The 17,500-nt window shown below is 44.7% G+C and overlaps 1 protein-coding gene across 4 annotated transcripts in view; it reads left to right on the top strand.

Annotated features, from left to right (window-relative positions):
• LOC139745962 (tachykinin-like peptides receptor 99D) overlaps nucleotides 1-17,500 on the top strand; it is a 212,280-nt gene that overhangs the window by 169,579 nt on the left and 25,201 nt on the right. For all 4 annotated transcript variants that reach the window (XR_011712032.1, XM_071656698.1, XM_071656697.1 and 1 more), the window contains exons 2-5: nucleotides 7,330-7,545; nucleotides 12,562-12,712; nucleotides 13,626-13,709; nucleotides 15,606-15,718. Coding sequence is in view for 3 of the 4 variants with exons in the window: in XM_071656698.1 (XP_071512799.1) it covers nucleotides 7,330-7,545; nucleotides 12,562-12,712; nucleotides 13,626-13,709; nucleotides 15,606-15,718 (564 nt within the window). In the remaining variant the exon portion in view is untranslated. The remainder of the gene's footprint in view (nucleotides 1-7,329; nucleotides 7,546-12,561; nucleotides 12,713-13,625; nucleotides 13,710-15,605; nucleotides 15,719-17,500) is intronic.

Here is a 17,500-nt window from a genome sequence, read left to right as displayed (position 1 = left end):
CGCGGAGGTGGTGCGTGAGCCGTCCTACTTTGACGTGCGAGGTGGGGGGGAAACTTGGCGAGGAGGAGGAGGAGGAGGAGGAAGAAGAAGAGGAGGAGGAGAAGGAGGAGGAGGGGGATGTCCTCACGATGTTCAGGGAACCTTTGGGAGATTAGAAAATAAAGAGGAGGAAGAGGAGGAGGAGGAAAAGGAAGAGGAGGAGGAGGAGGAAGAGGAGGAGAAGGAGGAGGAGGGGGATGTCATCACGATGCTCAGGGAACCTTTGGGAGATTAGAAAAGGAAGAGGAGGAGGAGGAGGAGGGGGAGAAGGATTTTCCTGAGTATGGATGGGGCTGATTGTTTACACAAAGCGCCCCCTACCTCCCACCTCCCTAATAGCCAATAATGGGCTTTGCCGCGTCTTGGTGTCTCGAGAGTCCGGCAAGATGTGTGTGTGTGTGTGTGTGTGTGAGTTGAGCTGCTACCAACCTCTTCACCGCAGCAGAAAGATGAGCAAGCCAGCCATTTGTGTGTGGGGCGGAGGGTGGTGTGGGTGTGTGTGTGTGTGTGTCGTCTCTCCCAGTGTTTCGACTTAGTAGACCATCTCTGTAGTGGAGTAAACCATCTATGTAGCGTGTCTTCTTCTCTCTTTCCCACTAAGCCATCTATGTAGTGGGTCTTCCTCTCTCTCCCAGTAAACCATCTATGTAGCGGGTCTTCTCTCTCTCTTCCAGTAAACCAGTTATGTAGCGGCTCTTACTATCTCTCCCCACCTGTGCAAGAAGCCATCACAAAAGATAATAGTTGTGATTCGCTCTCTCTCTCTCTCTCTCTCTCTCTCTCTCTCTCTCTCTCTCTCTCTCTCTCTCTCTCTCTCTCTCTCTCTCTCTCTCTCTCTCTCTCTCTCTCTCTCTCTCTCTCTCTCTCGTGTGTGTGTGTGTGTGTGTGTGTGTGTGTGTCCGTAAACCATCTCTATACGTACCAGCAGAACGTGTAGACAACACTCAATATTGTTCCCGCCCTCCCTCCCTCCCCCCCCCCCCAACACACACACACACACACACACACACACACACACACACACACACACACACACATACATTGGTCCTCCCTGAAAATATTTAAATTCCTTGCACACACTACATTCCCACTTAATGAATTCCAACAGTCACCTCTTTTATTTTCTCTTTTTCTTTTTGACCATTCTCTTATTTTTTCTTTCCCCCTCGTACGTTCCTCTACATTGTTCTGCTCCTGTTTTTCTGTGTGTATCTATCTGTTTGTATATATATATATATATATATATATATATATATATATATATATATATATATATATATATATATATATATTCATCTTTCTGTCTTCTCTCTCTTTGTCTGATTGCTTCTCTCTCTCTCTCTCTCTCTCTCTCTCTCTCTCTCTCTCTCTCTCTCTCTCTCTCTCTCTCTCTCTCTCTCTTACATCTCTCTCTCTGCCTTACATCTCTCTCACTGCTCTCACGTATACTCAACCTCCTCATCCCTCCCCCCCCCACCATGTACCTACTCAGTTGAAAGAAGGGATTAGGGTTGGGGATTGGGAGGGTGTGTGGTGTGGCATCCCTAGTTAATTAAGTATTCACAGTGAATAAAACCAATGGTTTAATGACATTCAGAACGGAGATGTGACTGGAATTATGCTCAGTATAGTGAGGCTTGAAGTGGGTTCCCACTTTCTTTCATCTCTCTCTCTCTCTCTCTCTCTCTCTCTCTCTCTCTCTCTCTCTCTCTCTCTCTCTCTCTCTCTCTCTCTCTCTCTCCTCTCTCTCTCTCTCTCTCTCTCTCTGTTCTCCCTTTTTACATCCGCTTTTCTTCCACTTCCCTACTGCCTTCCCCCCCCCTCCTTTATCCTTCCACATCCACCCTGTTCTCATCGCCTCTTCCACCTCCACATTTTTGTCCACCCAGCCTGGTCTTATCCTATTCCTCTTCCAGTTCCACACTGCTTCCTTTACCCATGCACTCTGTTCTCATCCACTCCTCCACTTCCTAGGCCTCACTCAGTCATCTGTTGAGGTCCACTTGGCCATCCACTTTAGCTTTATCAACTTCATCCACTCCGCCCCCATCCACCTGTCCACTTCCATTTCTTTTTTCTCCTGCATCCACTCTGACCTCATCCACTTAAAGTAGCACCTCCCTCTTTTTTTTTTGTATCATCCTCTTATGATATCATCCATCATCATCCTATGAAGTCTCATCCTCTTATGATATCATCCATCACCATCCATCATCCAGAGAAGGCATTCCTTTGGTTATCACACCAGTTATCATAATGACGATACCTTGATTATCACAATTGGTTATCGTAATGGCTATCATACAGGTGTTATCTTTCTGGTTATCAAAGCAGGATAATAGTAGTTTGTGCAGCGGTTCTTTCTTTCTTTTTTCTAAATTTTGTTTCAGTGATAAGATACTCGTGAATGTAGAGGTCGTGCGATGAATGTTATCGGTGATAATCGCCACACTGATAATCGCTCGCTCGTTGAAACAGTGATTATTGGACGTGAGAATAATCGTTTCACGGGTTGCCTCAGGTTATCCTAGATCCCTTTGAGGTCGGTAATCGTCAAAGACTAATGAGGTGATTAAACCGGTAATGATCAGTGGTTGTTATGCTGGTCCTTGTTGCAATGCCCTCCGTCCACCGATGCGCTAATGAGGAGGCAAAGAGAGAGAGAGAGAGAGAGAGAGAGAGAGAGAGAGAGAGAGAGAGAGAGAGAGAGAGAGAGAGAAAGTTATGGTGGCTACTGCGTGTTTGATTATCGCTGTGAAATGTCTCAAGGTTATCTTTTGGCGATTGCAGTGGAGATAAGGTGAAGTGTGTGTGTGTGTGTGTCTGTGTTTCATATTTCTTCCGTGGGAGCCATGCTGTGGAGACGAGGGGAGGGGGAATATATTACCCTAACACGATTATGGATGAGCTGAGGTTTTGGTGACTACAAAGTTAGATTCTCTTTTTTTTTTAAAGTTTTCAAAGTCTTTTTTTTCCGTTTATTCCAGTTGGTAACTGATGATGGTGAGGGGGGGTGTGATAGTGATGTGAGGGGGGAGGCGATGATGTGGTGATGGTGTTTTGATGGTGAGGGAGGAGGGAGGTAGTTGGTCGGTCGGTCGTGAGGTGATGTTGAAGGGTGTGATAGAGTGTGAGATGATAGTGTGTACAGAACGGCGTTGGCAGTAAGCTGGGGAAAGTGGAAGGGAAGGGGAAGGGGAAAGGGAAGGGAAAGGGGAAGGGGAAGGGGAAGGGAGGGTGGTAGGCCGGGGAGAGTGGAAGGGGAAGGGAAGGGAAGGGGAAGGGGAGGGAAGGCGGGAGGTTGGGGAGAGTGGAAGGGAAGGGAAGGGGAAGGGGAAGGGAGGCCGGTAGGCTGGGGAGAGTGGAAGGGGAAGGGAAGGGGAAGGGGAAGGGGAGGGAAGGCGGGAGGTTGGGGAGAGTGGAAGGGGTAAGGAAGGGAGGGCAGTAGGCTGGGGGATTCATACAAAGTTTGATAATTAGGACGGATGGAGGTTGATATAAAACTTGCTAATCTTTCGTGGGTTTAGAATCGACTGAGGATTGGAAGGATTAGGCGGCACCAAATCTCTTTTTTTAATGATTACCAGCAAGCCAAGGGGAAAGGAGAGTGGCGGGACGCGAACGCACGAGGCGAAGCTGAGATCAGCTCCCGTCTGTGTGTGCAAGATAAACCCACGTCGTAAGGTGATGTCCTGTTCTCAATACGGAGCTTATGGCCCCCAGTCCAAGCAGCGAGCCCAGTCTAGGATCTGCTACAAGTCTACGATGAACCCTTCAAGAAAGGCAGTCGTCGAAGTAGTAGTAGTAGTAGTACAAGTCTCTCTCTCTCTCTCTCTCTCTCTCTCTCTCTCTCTCTCTCTCTCTCTCTCTCTCTCTCTCTCTCTCTCTCTTTCTCTCTCTCTCTCTCTCTCTCTCTCTCTCTCTGAGGGGGGGGAAGCCGCCACGAATTTCGCTCTACGGGTCAACTCGCTCCGGCAGGAGTGCAGAGCCTCCCATAATCTCATGTCTTCATTGGATTGCATGGGACGTCCTCGTTGTTTGGCGGGGCAGGAGGAGGAGGAGGTGAGAGGTTTGGGCTGAGCAGGTTCTTTGGCGTCGCAACCCCGCTGTTGGTCCCCCCCCCCCCCTGGGACAACACAGGAGGGGAGTGAGTACGTACAGAGGGGACTTATGGGAGAAAACGGCCCGGTGTGGAGTTTGTCGTGGTTTTCTGATAGGTACGACCTCGTAGCCCCATATATGCACGGGGGCGTATTATTAAGGCCGGCCGGAAGAGGAGGGGCGTGGGGGCGCCACCCACCCCCCCCATCCCTGTGCACGCGAAAGCGCGAGAGGTCGATACACGCTCCCTCCCACTTCTTCCTCCACTTCCTCCTTCAGAACACGAAGGCAGTAAGTAGCACCCAACGGCCCGAGGGAGAGACCCCCACCACCCCACCCGAGGTATAACAATAGACCCGGTGAGGCTCCTCCTCCACACTGGCCTTCTGCAGAATCGGGAACGAAAGAAAGAACTGGTGTACATACATCCCCCACCTCCCCCCCAAACCTTGTTATCTTAAGCAGCAACGTGTTGTCGCGGGCCTTATAAAAATGTGTGGCCACCAAAAGTCGACGGGGAGAGGTGTGTAGGAGAATATGCAAATGTGTGTGTGTGTGAGTGTGTGTGTGTGTGTGTGTGTGTGTTTTGGGGCTGGTTGGGGGTTGGGTTGGGGGTTGGGATGGCCAGGGGGGGGGGGAGGAATATGCAAATGTGTACTGCATTTTCCAGAATAGGTCGAGACTGTGATCAGGAATGAGAATAGGTCTAAAACAGGAAACGGGGTGATGCGTTAAGATACGAACGTATTTTTCCATGTATGCAAATTCTGCCTGCGTGCACGTATACACATGAGTATACACGTTATGTATGCACACCAGTTTGCCTTCGCAAGACTCTGTTCCCTGTTGCCTCTGGCGAACATGTGAGGAGAGGATATTGATCTGTACCGAAGAGAAGAGAAAGATTATGTGATGACAAATGGTGTTGGATTATCCATCGGCTTTTGCCTGTAGTTCGTGTGGTAATATCACCATTAAAAAAAAAAAATGGGAGACGAGTTTTACCCCCTTTTCATCGTAGACTTAGTAAACCCCAAAGTCCAACGTCGTAAACTAAGTAAACCCCAGAGCTCTGTGCCGTAAACCAAGTGAGCCTAGAATTCAATACGTTGATATTTTCGTCATTACGGACCCGAGCTGGAGATAGTCACTGGCTGTGGTGGTCTGTTACTGGCGAAGAAAGAAGATGTTTACATGTTAAAACTCCAGACATAGCTTGAGGCTGGTTTATATATATATATATATATATATATATATATATATATATATATATATATATATATATATATATATATATATATATATAACTGTTTGTTCAGTTGGAATCCCTCTCTCGACCATTACTGTGATGTGCTGCTTCTGGTAAACACTGACCCCGTGAGATTAACAATTGACGTCGATCATTCCTGTATAAACACAGTGTGTGTGTGTGTGTGTGTGTGTGTGTGTGTGTGTGTCGTGTCCCTCACCGGCCCCTCTGGTGTAGGTCGACGGACACGAGGTGATGTCCACACCCACACCACCACCAGGGTGACATCCCCCCAAAGACGCCGGCCTGACGTCCAAGGGACACTTGGGGTTCGTTCGTTCTAGGACACTGGGCAAAACAGAGGGTGTGTCCACAGACACGCCTGGGGATGTATGTGTGTCCACAGACACGCCTGGGATGTATGTGTGTCCACAGACACGCCTGGGGATATATGTGTGTCCACAGACACGCCTCGGGATATATGTGTGTCCACAGACACACCTGGGGATATATGTGTGTCCACAGACACGCCTCGGGATATATGTGTGTCCACAGACACACCTGGGGATATATGTGTGTCCACAGACACGCCTGGGAATATATGTGTGTCCACAGACACGCCTGGTGATATATGTGTGTCCACAGACACTCCTGGGGATATATGTATGTGTCCACAGACACGTCTGGGGATATATGTGTGTCCACAGACACTCCTGGGGATATATGTATGTGTCCACAGACACGTCTGGGGATATATGTGTGTCCACAGACACGCCTGGGGATATCTGTGTCCAGAGGCATCATGGAATGGCCACGGACGTCAGGGCACGTCCACGGACACGGTTTTAGAACGTACGTGAACGTGTGCCCCCCTCACCACCAAAAATGTCTGGACGAATGGTAATACAGACTCCACAAAATGCCTATCAATATTTGCAACCTATTGACAAATGAACACGATCAAGGAATTATTATATATTTATATTTTAATGCGATTGGATTTATATGTATGTATTTTTTTTAATCTAATTACTGTTAATTAGGCGCCCGAGGAATGATGTGGATTTGGGCTCACATCTGAGCCGTTAAGTTGATTAAATGAGGGTTTGGGCGAATGGATTTGCCACTCTCATTATGAGTGTTGCGTATCTGGCCTCATAATGATGTATGAGGTAGGGTAATATATGGCGTAGGATTGTAGTTGAATATACACTTGATGTGGGGGTTTTTTTTTGTGTTGTCTCTAACCCATGTAAGCATGATTAATCTGTCTCCTCTACCACCACACCGCAGACACATGACCATTAACTAGTACCATTCACTTCTCTCTCTCTCTCTCTCTCTCTCTCTCCCCCTGAACTAACCACCTCTCACTCTCCTAACTAACCACGTCTGTCTCCCATAACTCACCATCTCTTTCTAGCATCACTAACCACCACCTCTCACTCCCATAACTAGCCCCCCCTCTCACTCCCAAAACTAACCACGTCTCTCACCCGTAACTCACCATCTCTATCTACCATCAATCACCACCTCTCACTCCCATAACTAGCCCCCCCTCTCACTCCCAAAACTAACCACGTCTCTCACCCGTAACTCACCATCTCTATCTACCATCAATCACCACCTCTCACTCCCATAACTAACCACCTCTCACCCTCATAACTAAAAACGTCTCTCCCCTATGACTAACCACCTCTCTCTCCCATAACTGACCACCACCTCTCTCTCTCTCCCTCTCTCCCGTAACTATCCACCACATCTCTTTCCCTTCACTAACCACAACCCCTGATTTCCTACAGGTACCCATAACTGACCACCACATCTCTTTCCCTTCACTAACCACAACCCCTGATTACCTACAGGTGCCCATAACTGACCACGTCTCTCTCCCGTAATAACTTAACCACAAACCCCTTCTCTCTCTCTCTCCCTCACAGATACATAGCCATCATGCACCCCTTACGACCCCGCATGGGACGGAAGACGACCATCTTGATCGTGGTGTGCATCTGGATGTCGTCGACCGGGGTCTCCATGCCCAACATGTTGTACTTCACCACGGCGGCGCTGCCGCTCAAGGACGGGGGGGAGAGGATCGTCTGCTACGGCGCCTGGCCTGACGGAGACTCGGGGAACAGCTACTCCGAATACATGTGAGTAATGTAGCCTGCGGGAGGATAGCCTGCGGGAGGATAGCCTGTGTGAGTGTAGCCTGCGGGAGTGTGGCCTGCGGGAGTGTATCCTGCGTGAGTATAGCCTGCGGGAGGATAGCCTGCGTGAGTGTAGCGTGCGGGAGGATAGCCTGTGTGAGTGTAGCCTGCGGGAGTATAGTCTGCGGGAGGATAGCCTGCGGGAATGTAGCCTGCGGTAGTGTTGCCTGCGGGAGTATAGCCTGCGGGAGGATAGCCTGTGTGAGTGTAGCCTGCGGGAAGATAGTCTGCGGGAGGATAGCCTACGTGAGTTTAGCCTGCGGGAGTATAGCATGCGCGCGCGCGCGCGTATGTGTGTGTGTGTGTGTGTGTGTGTGTGTGTGTGTATGTGTGTGTGTGTGTGTGTGTGTGTTACGTGACGTAGGGGAGAGATGCTAGGATTATGAGAGAGAGAGAGAGAGAGAGAAAATAAATGCCAGTGGAGGAGCACAAGGAAGAAAAAAATAGCCGGAGATTATATGAAAACGGGAAGAACATGAACGCTCTCAATACACTGGGATACTAGCTTAAAAAAAAAGAAAAGTACATTCAGAATGTTAAAGCTCGTATGATGATATATACTTTGAGAGTTTGAATATCTCTGGATAGCCCATCGAGGTTTGTAAACCGTGCCGTGCATTAGGAAAATGTATATGAAAAAAAAAAGTATTTGAATGACCCATATTTAATCTTAAAAGCTGAAAATAACTTGATTATCATACATGAGATCGGTACCAAAAGGCTTTTTAAGAATAAACACGGCAAACCTCCGTTCAAACCAGAGTGTTTGGCTACCGTGATGGTGGGATTGAAAAAGAATAGAGACAATAAAGACAATATAGATGATTCCGGAGGCACTGGGTCGAGTGGATTCTGTGGGAAACATTGGAATGCTACAGTCGGTTTTACAGCATTGAATACTCGGTAAATGTCCACATTTGCTTTCAGACTAGTATTCAAATTCAATTTCAAAGTCACGGGGGGAAACGTATCCTCTTTTTATTTTTGTGTATATACATATATGTAGGGTACGACAGATATTTGCAAACCATTGCCAGCAAGTTATGAGTTCCACATATACAACATTTGACGCCTCGATTGACTGGAGGGAAAAGATATAATAGTATATATATATATATATATATATATATATATATATATATATATATATATATATATATATATATATATATATATTAGAAAGGATCACAATTTTGCGCGTGATCAAGATATTCCTGTGAGTCCAAGGGGAAGATAAAACACGAAAAGTTCCCAAGTGCACTTTCGTGTAATAATCACATCATTAGGAGAGACACAAGAGAGAAATATAACAGTCAGTTGATAAACATCGAAGAGACGAAGCTAGGACGCCATTTGGCGAAATATGGAGGTACAGCCTTAGCAAATTAGTTAAGACAAGATCTTGATAGCGAGTAGCGAGAAAACTATTAGTGGAGAATGAAAACAAGATCCAAAGCGGCTCGTTACAAGATATCCCAAACCTGGGATAATGACGAGGTCCTCCACCCTTAGGGGAGGAGGGACACACACACACACACACACACACACACACAATATCAAATCATTTTCTCCGGTGTGGTGTGAGAGGAACGTAACAATATTTTCTGCTCCTCTGTGTGTGTGAGTGTGTGTGTGTGTGTGTGTGTGTGTGTGTGTGTGTGTGTGTGTTTCTTTTGGGTGGGTGGGAGAGTCTGATTAATCACCAGGTGATTACTTTAAGCATCGTAAGGTATCGTCTGATTAATCACCAGGTGATTATTACTTTAAGCATCATGAGGTATCGTCTGATTAATCACCAGGTGATTATTACTTTAAGCATCGTGAGGTATCGTCTGATTAATCACCAGGTGATTATTACTTTAAGCATCGTGAGGTATCGTCTGATTAATCACCAGGTGATGATTACTTTAAGCATCGTGAGGTATCGTCTGATTAATCACCAGGTGATTACTTTAAGCATCGTGAGGTATCGTCTGATTAATCACCAGGTGATTATTACTTTAAGCATCATGAGGTATCGTCTGATTAATCACCAGGTGATTACTTTAAGCATCGTAAGGTATCGTCTGATTAATCACCAGGTGATTATTACTTTAAGCATCATGAGGTATCGTCTGATTAATCACCAGGTGATGATTACTTTAAGCATCGTGAGGTATCGTCTGATTAATCACCAGGTGATTATTACTTTAAGCATCGTAAGGTATCGTCTGATTAATCACCAGGTGATTACTTTAAGCATCGTGAGGTATCGTCTGATTAATCACCAGGTGATTATTACTTTAAGCATCGTGAGGTATCGTCTGATTAATCACCAGGTGATTACTTTAAGCATCGTGAGGTATCGTCTGATTAAGCGGCTGGCTCTGTGTTGGCTGAACTTGATGGTGATGAACTTTTAATCATGAGGGAACTTGTGGTGATGCGAGGCCCAGTGACGGAGTGAGGAGATAAATGATGGAGTGAGGAGATAAATGATGGAGTGAGGAGATAAATGATGGAGTGAGGAGATAAATGATGGAGTGAGGAGATAAATGATGGAGTTTTGAGGTAAATGATGGAGTGAGGAGATGAATGACGAAGTCAAGAGATAGATGACGGAGTTTTGAGGTAATTGATGGTGTGAGGAGATAAATGATGGAGTTTTGAGGTAAATGATGGAGTTTTCAGGTAAATAATGGAGTGAAGAGATAAATGACGGAGTGAGGAGATAGATGATGGAGTTTTGAGGTAAATGATGGAGTGAGGAAATAAATCATGGAGTTTTGAGGTAAATGATGGAGTGAGGGGATAAATGATGGAGTTTTGAGGTAAATGATGGAGTGAGGGGATAAATGATGGAGTTTTGAGGTAAATGATGGAGTGAGGAAATAAATTATGGAGTTTTGAGGTAAATGATGGAGTGAGGGGATAAATGATGGAGTTTTGAGGTAAATGATGGAGTGAGGAGATAAATGATGGAGTTTTGAGGTAAACGATGGAGTGAGGAGATAAATGATGGAGTTTTGAGGTAAATGATGGAGTGAGGAGATAAATGATGGAGTTAGGAGGTAAATGATGGAGTGAGGAAATAAATCATGGAGTTTTGAGGTAAATGATGGAGTGAGGGGATAAATGATGGAGTTTTGAGGTAAATGATGGAGTGAGGAGATAAATGATGGAGTTTTGAGGTAAACGATGGAGTGAGGAGATAAATGATGGAGTTTTGAGGTAAATGATGGAGTGAGGAGATAAATGATGGAGTGAGGAGGTAAATGATGGAGTGAGGAGATAAATAACGGAGTGAGGAGATAAATGATGGAGTGAGGAGATAAATGATGGAGTTTTGGAGTAAATGATGGAGTGAGGAGATAAATGATGGAGTTTTGAGGTAAATGATGGTGTGAGGAGGTAAATGATGGAGTTTTGAGGTAAAAGATGGAGTGTGGAGATAAATGATGGAGTTTTGACGTAAATGATGGAGTGAGATAAATGATGGAGTTTTGAAGTAAATGCTGGAGTGAGGAGATAAATGATGGAGTTTTGAGGTAAATGATGGAGTGAGGAGATAAATGATGGAGTTTTGAGGTAAATGACGTAGGGCTGACGTCAATACTGTGTCAATACTGACACAGGGCTGACTTCAATGTTGTGAACACGTAGGGCTAACGTCAATACTGTGAACACGTAGGGCTGACATCAATACTGTGAACACGTAGGGCTGACGTCAATACTGTGAACACGTAGGGCTGACGTCAATTCTGTGAACACGTAGGGCTGACGTCAATACTGTGAACACGTAGGGCTGACGTCAATACTGTGAACACCTAGGGCTGACGTCAATACTGTGAACACGTAGGGCTGACGTCAATACTGTGAACACATAGGGCTTACGTCAATACTGTGAACACAGGGCTGACGTCAATACTGACACATAGGGCTGACTTCAATACTGTGAACACGTAGGGCTGACGTCAATACTGTGAACACATAGGGCTGACGTCAATACTGTGAACATGTAGGGCTGACGTCAATACTGTGAACACGTAGGGCTGACGTCAATACTGTGAACACATAGGGCTTACGTCAATTCTGTGAACACAGGGCTGACGTCAATACTGTGAACACGTAGGGCTGACGTCAATACTGTGAACACGTAGGGCTGACGTCAATACTGTGAACACATAGGGCTGACGTCCACCCGTCAGCATCAGGACATCCATCTGTGGCAGCTGACGTTCAACCTTTGGAGCTTGCCTGTTCACCCCGGGTGGTATGAGTCCTCCTTTAAACCCCCCCCCCCCTGGTGGCTCTGAGGATGGGTGCTGACGCTAAAGCTGACGTCCCTGCTGACGTTATCAGTAACCCCTGCCATACCCCGACTCACGCCTCTTTTTGTCCCGCTGGTGTTGTGCTGTGTTGGCGTCCTCATGACAGGGCAGACAGCCACCTGTAGTAGTAGTAGTAATTGTAAGTAGTAGTAGTACTAGTTGTTGTTGTTGTTGTTGTTGTTGTTGTAATAGTAGTAGTAGTAGTAGTAGTAGTAGTAGTTGTAGTGGTAGTAGTAATAGTAGTAGTAGTAATAGTAGTAGTAGTAATAGTAGAAGTAGTAGTAGTGTTAGTAGTTGTAGTGGTAGTAGTAATAGTAGTAGTAGTAATAGTAGTAGTAGTAATAGTAGAAGTAGTAGTAGTGTTAGTAGTTGTAGTAGTAGTAGTAGTAGTAGTAGTTGTTGTTGTTGTTGTAGTAGTAATAGTAGTAGTAGTAGTTGTAGTAGTAGTAGTAGTAGTAATAGCAGTAGTAGTAGTAGTAGTAGTAGTAGTAGTAGTAGTAGTAGTAGTAGTAGTAGTAGTAGTAGTAGTAGTAGCAGCAGCAGTAAGTAGAAGTAGTAGTAGATACAGCAGTAGTCGTAGAGTTCCCGTCGACCGTTCTTGGTCAAGACGAGATCCTGACGTCGCCTTTGTTTCTCCTTCCTCCCGCAGCCATTCTGTGGCGCTGATGGTGCTGACGTACATAGTGCCTCTACTCTTCATGGGTTTCACCTACGCCCGCATCGGCATGACGCTCTGGGGCAGCCGTAGTATCGGCGAGCAGACGCCCAGGCAGGTGGAGAGCATTAGGTCTAAACGAAAGGTAAAGTTACCCCTTTACATACATACATTTTCTTTGATTCGCTTATTTATTTTTTTCAGAAATTTCCATTTTCTTTTCAGTCATTTAAGATTCTCCTTTTTTTTTGTTCCAATAATGGTGTTCTAAACTCAGATATAAGGGTGAAATAAGGTCATTGAGCTGAGGAACTAGTCAATATAGTTTTATTCATTAGTTGTGATTGAATTAGATTTTGAGGATCATTTGGAATGTAATTCACACTCCCATTTTCTTTTCTGTCATATAAGATTCTCTCTTATCTCTTAAGTATTATTCTAAACTCAAAATTAAGGGCAAAATAAGATCGTTAAAAAGAGGATCTAGTCAATATAACATTTTTTTTTTTGGGGGGGGGGGGAATTGAATTAGATTTTGAAGATCATTTGGAATGCAAAGAATCGTGTGTGTCTATGACAGCGATTTTGAAGTAATGCCATCTCAAGTCCACAGCCAAGGCTTGTGTATACCGACCCTCCTGTGTACCGCAGGAAGACGGTGTGTGTGTGTGTGTGTGTGTGTGTGTTGTATCAGGTTTACCCTCTTTTATCAATTATAATCCCATTTCTTTCCATCCATCATAATCATATTCCAAAGATACACATACCTCAAAAGAAATCCAAATGCTGTGTTGTTTCTCACTGTCGTCCCTAAAACCTAACCAAGTTCCTCTGATCAGAGTCAAATACCCAGTTTGGAAACACATACTCCTATGTGTTTACCTTCATATCTCTATATCCCCCTTCCCCGTGTTATTACACTTCTTACCCAACTTACCTCTAGAGTTAAAAAGCTAACTTTAGGCCAGCTACCCCACCCCTCCCTCCTTCCTGTATTACCACAGCTAAAGAAGGTGAGAGATATTTGCCAGCTGAATGTAACCATGTGGTTCTTGCAGGTGGTGAAGATGATGATCGTGGTGGTGACCATCTTTGCCATATGTTGGCTGCCTTATCACGCCTACTTTATCCTCTCCAATTTGGTGAGTTATAGGTACACACGTATGTATATATATATATATATATATATATATATATATATATATATATATATATATATATATATATATATATATATTATCAATATTTTGCTTTGTCGCTGTCTCCCGCGTTAGCGAGGTAGCGCAAGGAAACACACTCGGTGGACTTGAGGTTACACCGCGAGTGAAAAGTCTCCGTCTGGGTGAGGCTGGGTTACCGTCAGTTGGCTGAGCTGAGGGCAATGTCCTGAAGGATCCGCTCGCTTCAAAGGAGTCCATCCCATCCCTGCTACTGAGTGTAGCGCAGCCTTGGAGACTCTGGGAAAAGAGAAGGATCCAAGGGTAATGATGATATATATATATATATATATATATATATATATATATATATATATATATATATATATATATATGCCACAGACAAACGTTTGGGCTAAGGGTGACGCTCTGGAGAGGAACTAATCCAAAGAGCAGCATCAAAGACACTAACGAAGAATATAACTTTCAATACGCTTCCTTGTAGTGATACTTATGGTTTATTTACTTATAAATCTTTTTTCTATTCTTCCTCCTTCCCGTTTTCATCGTACGTCTGCTCTCCCGACCACTTCCTTACGTCGCTAATTCGACTTCCCCCCTTTTTCCACCCCACATCGTACAAGCCCCTGGAGACGTGTGCTTTGAGGCAAAGACACACGAGAGCAGACGATGACCATGATATCCATCAACGATAAGAGAGATAACAGATAAGAGAGGTATGATAGATAACGACAGAACCCACACAAGAACAGTGTCAAATCGTCTAGACGGATTGTAGGAAAAAAAAAAAAGATAAATGAGAAGGAAAAGGCTTTACTTCACCAGACTATTTTCCCATGACAGGAAAGAGGAGGAGGAGGAGGGGGAAAAAAAGAAGAAAGAAAGTCCGTCAGTAAATTTCCTCATTGGTGAGAGGGAACAAATTTGCAACATCAATAAAAATTTCCCCCCACCCCCCCAACCATTGTCAAACTTTGTTGTTGGCGATGACAGATGGTAACAAGGTGCTTGGCTGAAGGAGTTTTAAAAGGACGTATTGAATTTGCAACTTTTGAGAGGCCCGGGTATAGAAAACCATTTTTCCTTCCTCTGATTTTTTCTTTTCTTAATTTTCTTTTTTTTTTTTACCCCCCGTCGTAATCTGTTGGTACATTAAGAATTTATTGGCCCATAAGTTTTCCTTGTTACTGCCCTTTTGACATGTACAATAGAATGTCGTGGCAACATATATATATATATATATATATATATATATATATATATATATATATATATATATATATATATATATATATATATATATATATATATATATATCTTAAACGTGTTTTATAACTTTGTTGATAAGGTAACACGTAATGGCTTCTGGAGCCAGCTTGTCACACATGAATGAGGTGTAACAGCTTGTGACAACCATGTGATGACGTTACTAAGTGCCTGTAACTCCTTGTATCAACTTGTGTGATACAGCATAATACATAATCTTCGTATTTTCATTATAGTCTTTGTGATATAGGCGATCCGATGGTTCGAAAGGAGCCCCCGTAACCATCTCTTATCAAATCACTTAGCGTCATTATAAAGAAATAGGAGAACCAGATTATGTATCTCACTTAGAACTAATTACTTTATCTTTAAGCGTTTAGAGCTTGTTAATTAATTGTGTTTATGGCCAGATAATGACTTTCTTATGGGACTTGCAAACCTTCACTTCAGAATGGATACTTATTGAGGTAAATGAGTACAGACTGTGTCTATTTTTTTCCTATCATTGGTCTATCTTTTTTTTATCTTTTTTTTCTTATCTGTTATCTCCTGCCACTGACGTGTTGATGGCCATGTGTTGCGTCACCACCGCAGGTGCCAGAGATCGCCCACACCGACTACATTCAGGAGACCTACTTGGCCATCTACTGGCTGGCCATGTCCAACTCCATGTATAACCCAATGATCTACTGCTGGCTCAACAGCAGGTAAGGTGTACTACATCTCTCTCTCTTCCTCCTCCTCCTCCTCCCGAACTTCACCATTAGGGTGTGTGTGTTTTTTTTTTTCATCATCTCCTCCTTATCTCTCACTCTCTCTCTCTCTCTCCACTTGTGGTACTGTCTTGTCTCTCCACTTATAGCTCTGTCCTGCATCTCTCTCTAGGCCTAGTCCCAGCGATCTCCTCTAACCTGCACCTAACCTGTGGATTCGTATGATTCCACACCTCAGCCTCTGATCTGTCCCGCATCCCACATACGGCACTGCCCAGCACTTGGCTCCTTTGGCTCTGCATTGCACCTCACCCCCCAGGTCACTGCTCTAACACGCAGCTCTGCCCACGTCCTTCCGTGGTAATCTCTCCCAGTCTTAATCCCTCTCCCTCCACTCCTTCACATATCAATGCTGTCTCTTACCTCCTCCTCTCCTCTCCTCTCCTCTCCTGCTACGCGGTGACGCCTCCTCTCCCACCCATACGTACATTAAAAGACGGCTAGCAACGCAGTCGGTGACACGAGACAGCACACAGGTGGACATTAGCTGGAAATAATCAATTAATGAATATATGATCTATATATATATATATATATATATATATATATATATGTACCAAACACTTGATCAAGACACAAATACAGAAGAATAGAAGGACTTTAAGTAGAAAATTAAAGGTCAGAGGAACACAGTGTTGCAGGTGACTGAGACAGCAAGGGAGGAGGGGAAAGGTGGGGGGGAAGGATAGCAGAGGTGCCAGGAATAAAAATCTTCCCCCCCCCCTCTCCCCTCCCCCCTCCTCCCCCTCTCCCCCCTAGTGATCATCCCTACCTGTAGGGCATTAATTATTGCTGCCTTACCCCCGCCATCATAGCCACGTCGGACTGTAGTGCCACAAAAGTACACTCCAGCACTCCTCCACATCACACACACACACACACACACACACACACACACACACACACACACACACGCACACACACGCACACACACACACACACGCACACACACACACACACACACACACACTGTAGTGATACAATTTTCTAAGTTCCTCTCCGGGCAGACACCAAGACCTGGGTATTTCTCGTGTACACCTTGTATCCCACACCCAGCCAACCTGTTTTGTACTACCCCCTATCCCATCCCTGGCAACCTCCCACGTCCGTACCTCCGTGTGACATATTCTCTCTCTCTCTCTCTCTCTCTCTCTCTCTCTCTCTCTCTCTCTCTCTCTCTCTCTCTCTCTCTCTCTCTCTCTCTCTCTCTCTCTCTCTCTCTCTCTCTCTCAGTGATATATTTTCAGCTTCACAGATGTACATATATAGAGTGTAACAGTGGATCTGTTCCCTGCTGTTTTTCTGGCACATGATCTAAGCCGTTGAAGAAAGGAAAAATGACAGAGAAAAAAAATCACGAAAGATTAGATTAGAACAAGTCAAACTCCCTTCACCTCTTCTGCGAAAGACAGACACATTCATGTCTTTCGTCTATAATTCAGACGTTTCAGTAACGCTCAGCAAGGTCAAAAAAAAAACAAAAAACAGATGGCCACACAACGGCGTGTGGTGCCAGCAAACCCCCCAGGGAACAGATCTGCTCTGGATATGAAAGAATAAATAAAAAATGCCACTTTCAGAGTGAGTTCGAAGGAGTGGCGCAATGTTTGCAGTTTTTAATCCTTTTTTTTTTCTTATTTTGGCCAAGATGCTGCTTTCATCATAGAGGGTAGTTCCCTTAAAGCCTGTGATCGCTTATTTGCTTACAGTAGCATG

This window comes from Panulirus ornatus, chromosome 63 (assembly GCF_036320965.1).
Source record: "Panulirus ornatus isolate Po-2019 chromosome 63, ASM3632096v1, whole genome shotgun sequence".
Taxonomy (NCBI): domain Eukaryota; kingdom Metazoa; phylum Arthropoda; class Malacostraca; order Decapoda; family Palinuridae; genus Panulirus; species Panulirus ornatus.
The sequence above is the reverse complement of the archived record's forward strand: the minus strand, read 5'-3'. Positions and strand labels throughout refer to the sequence as shown.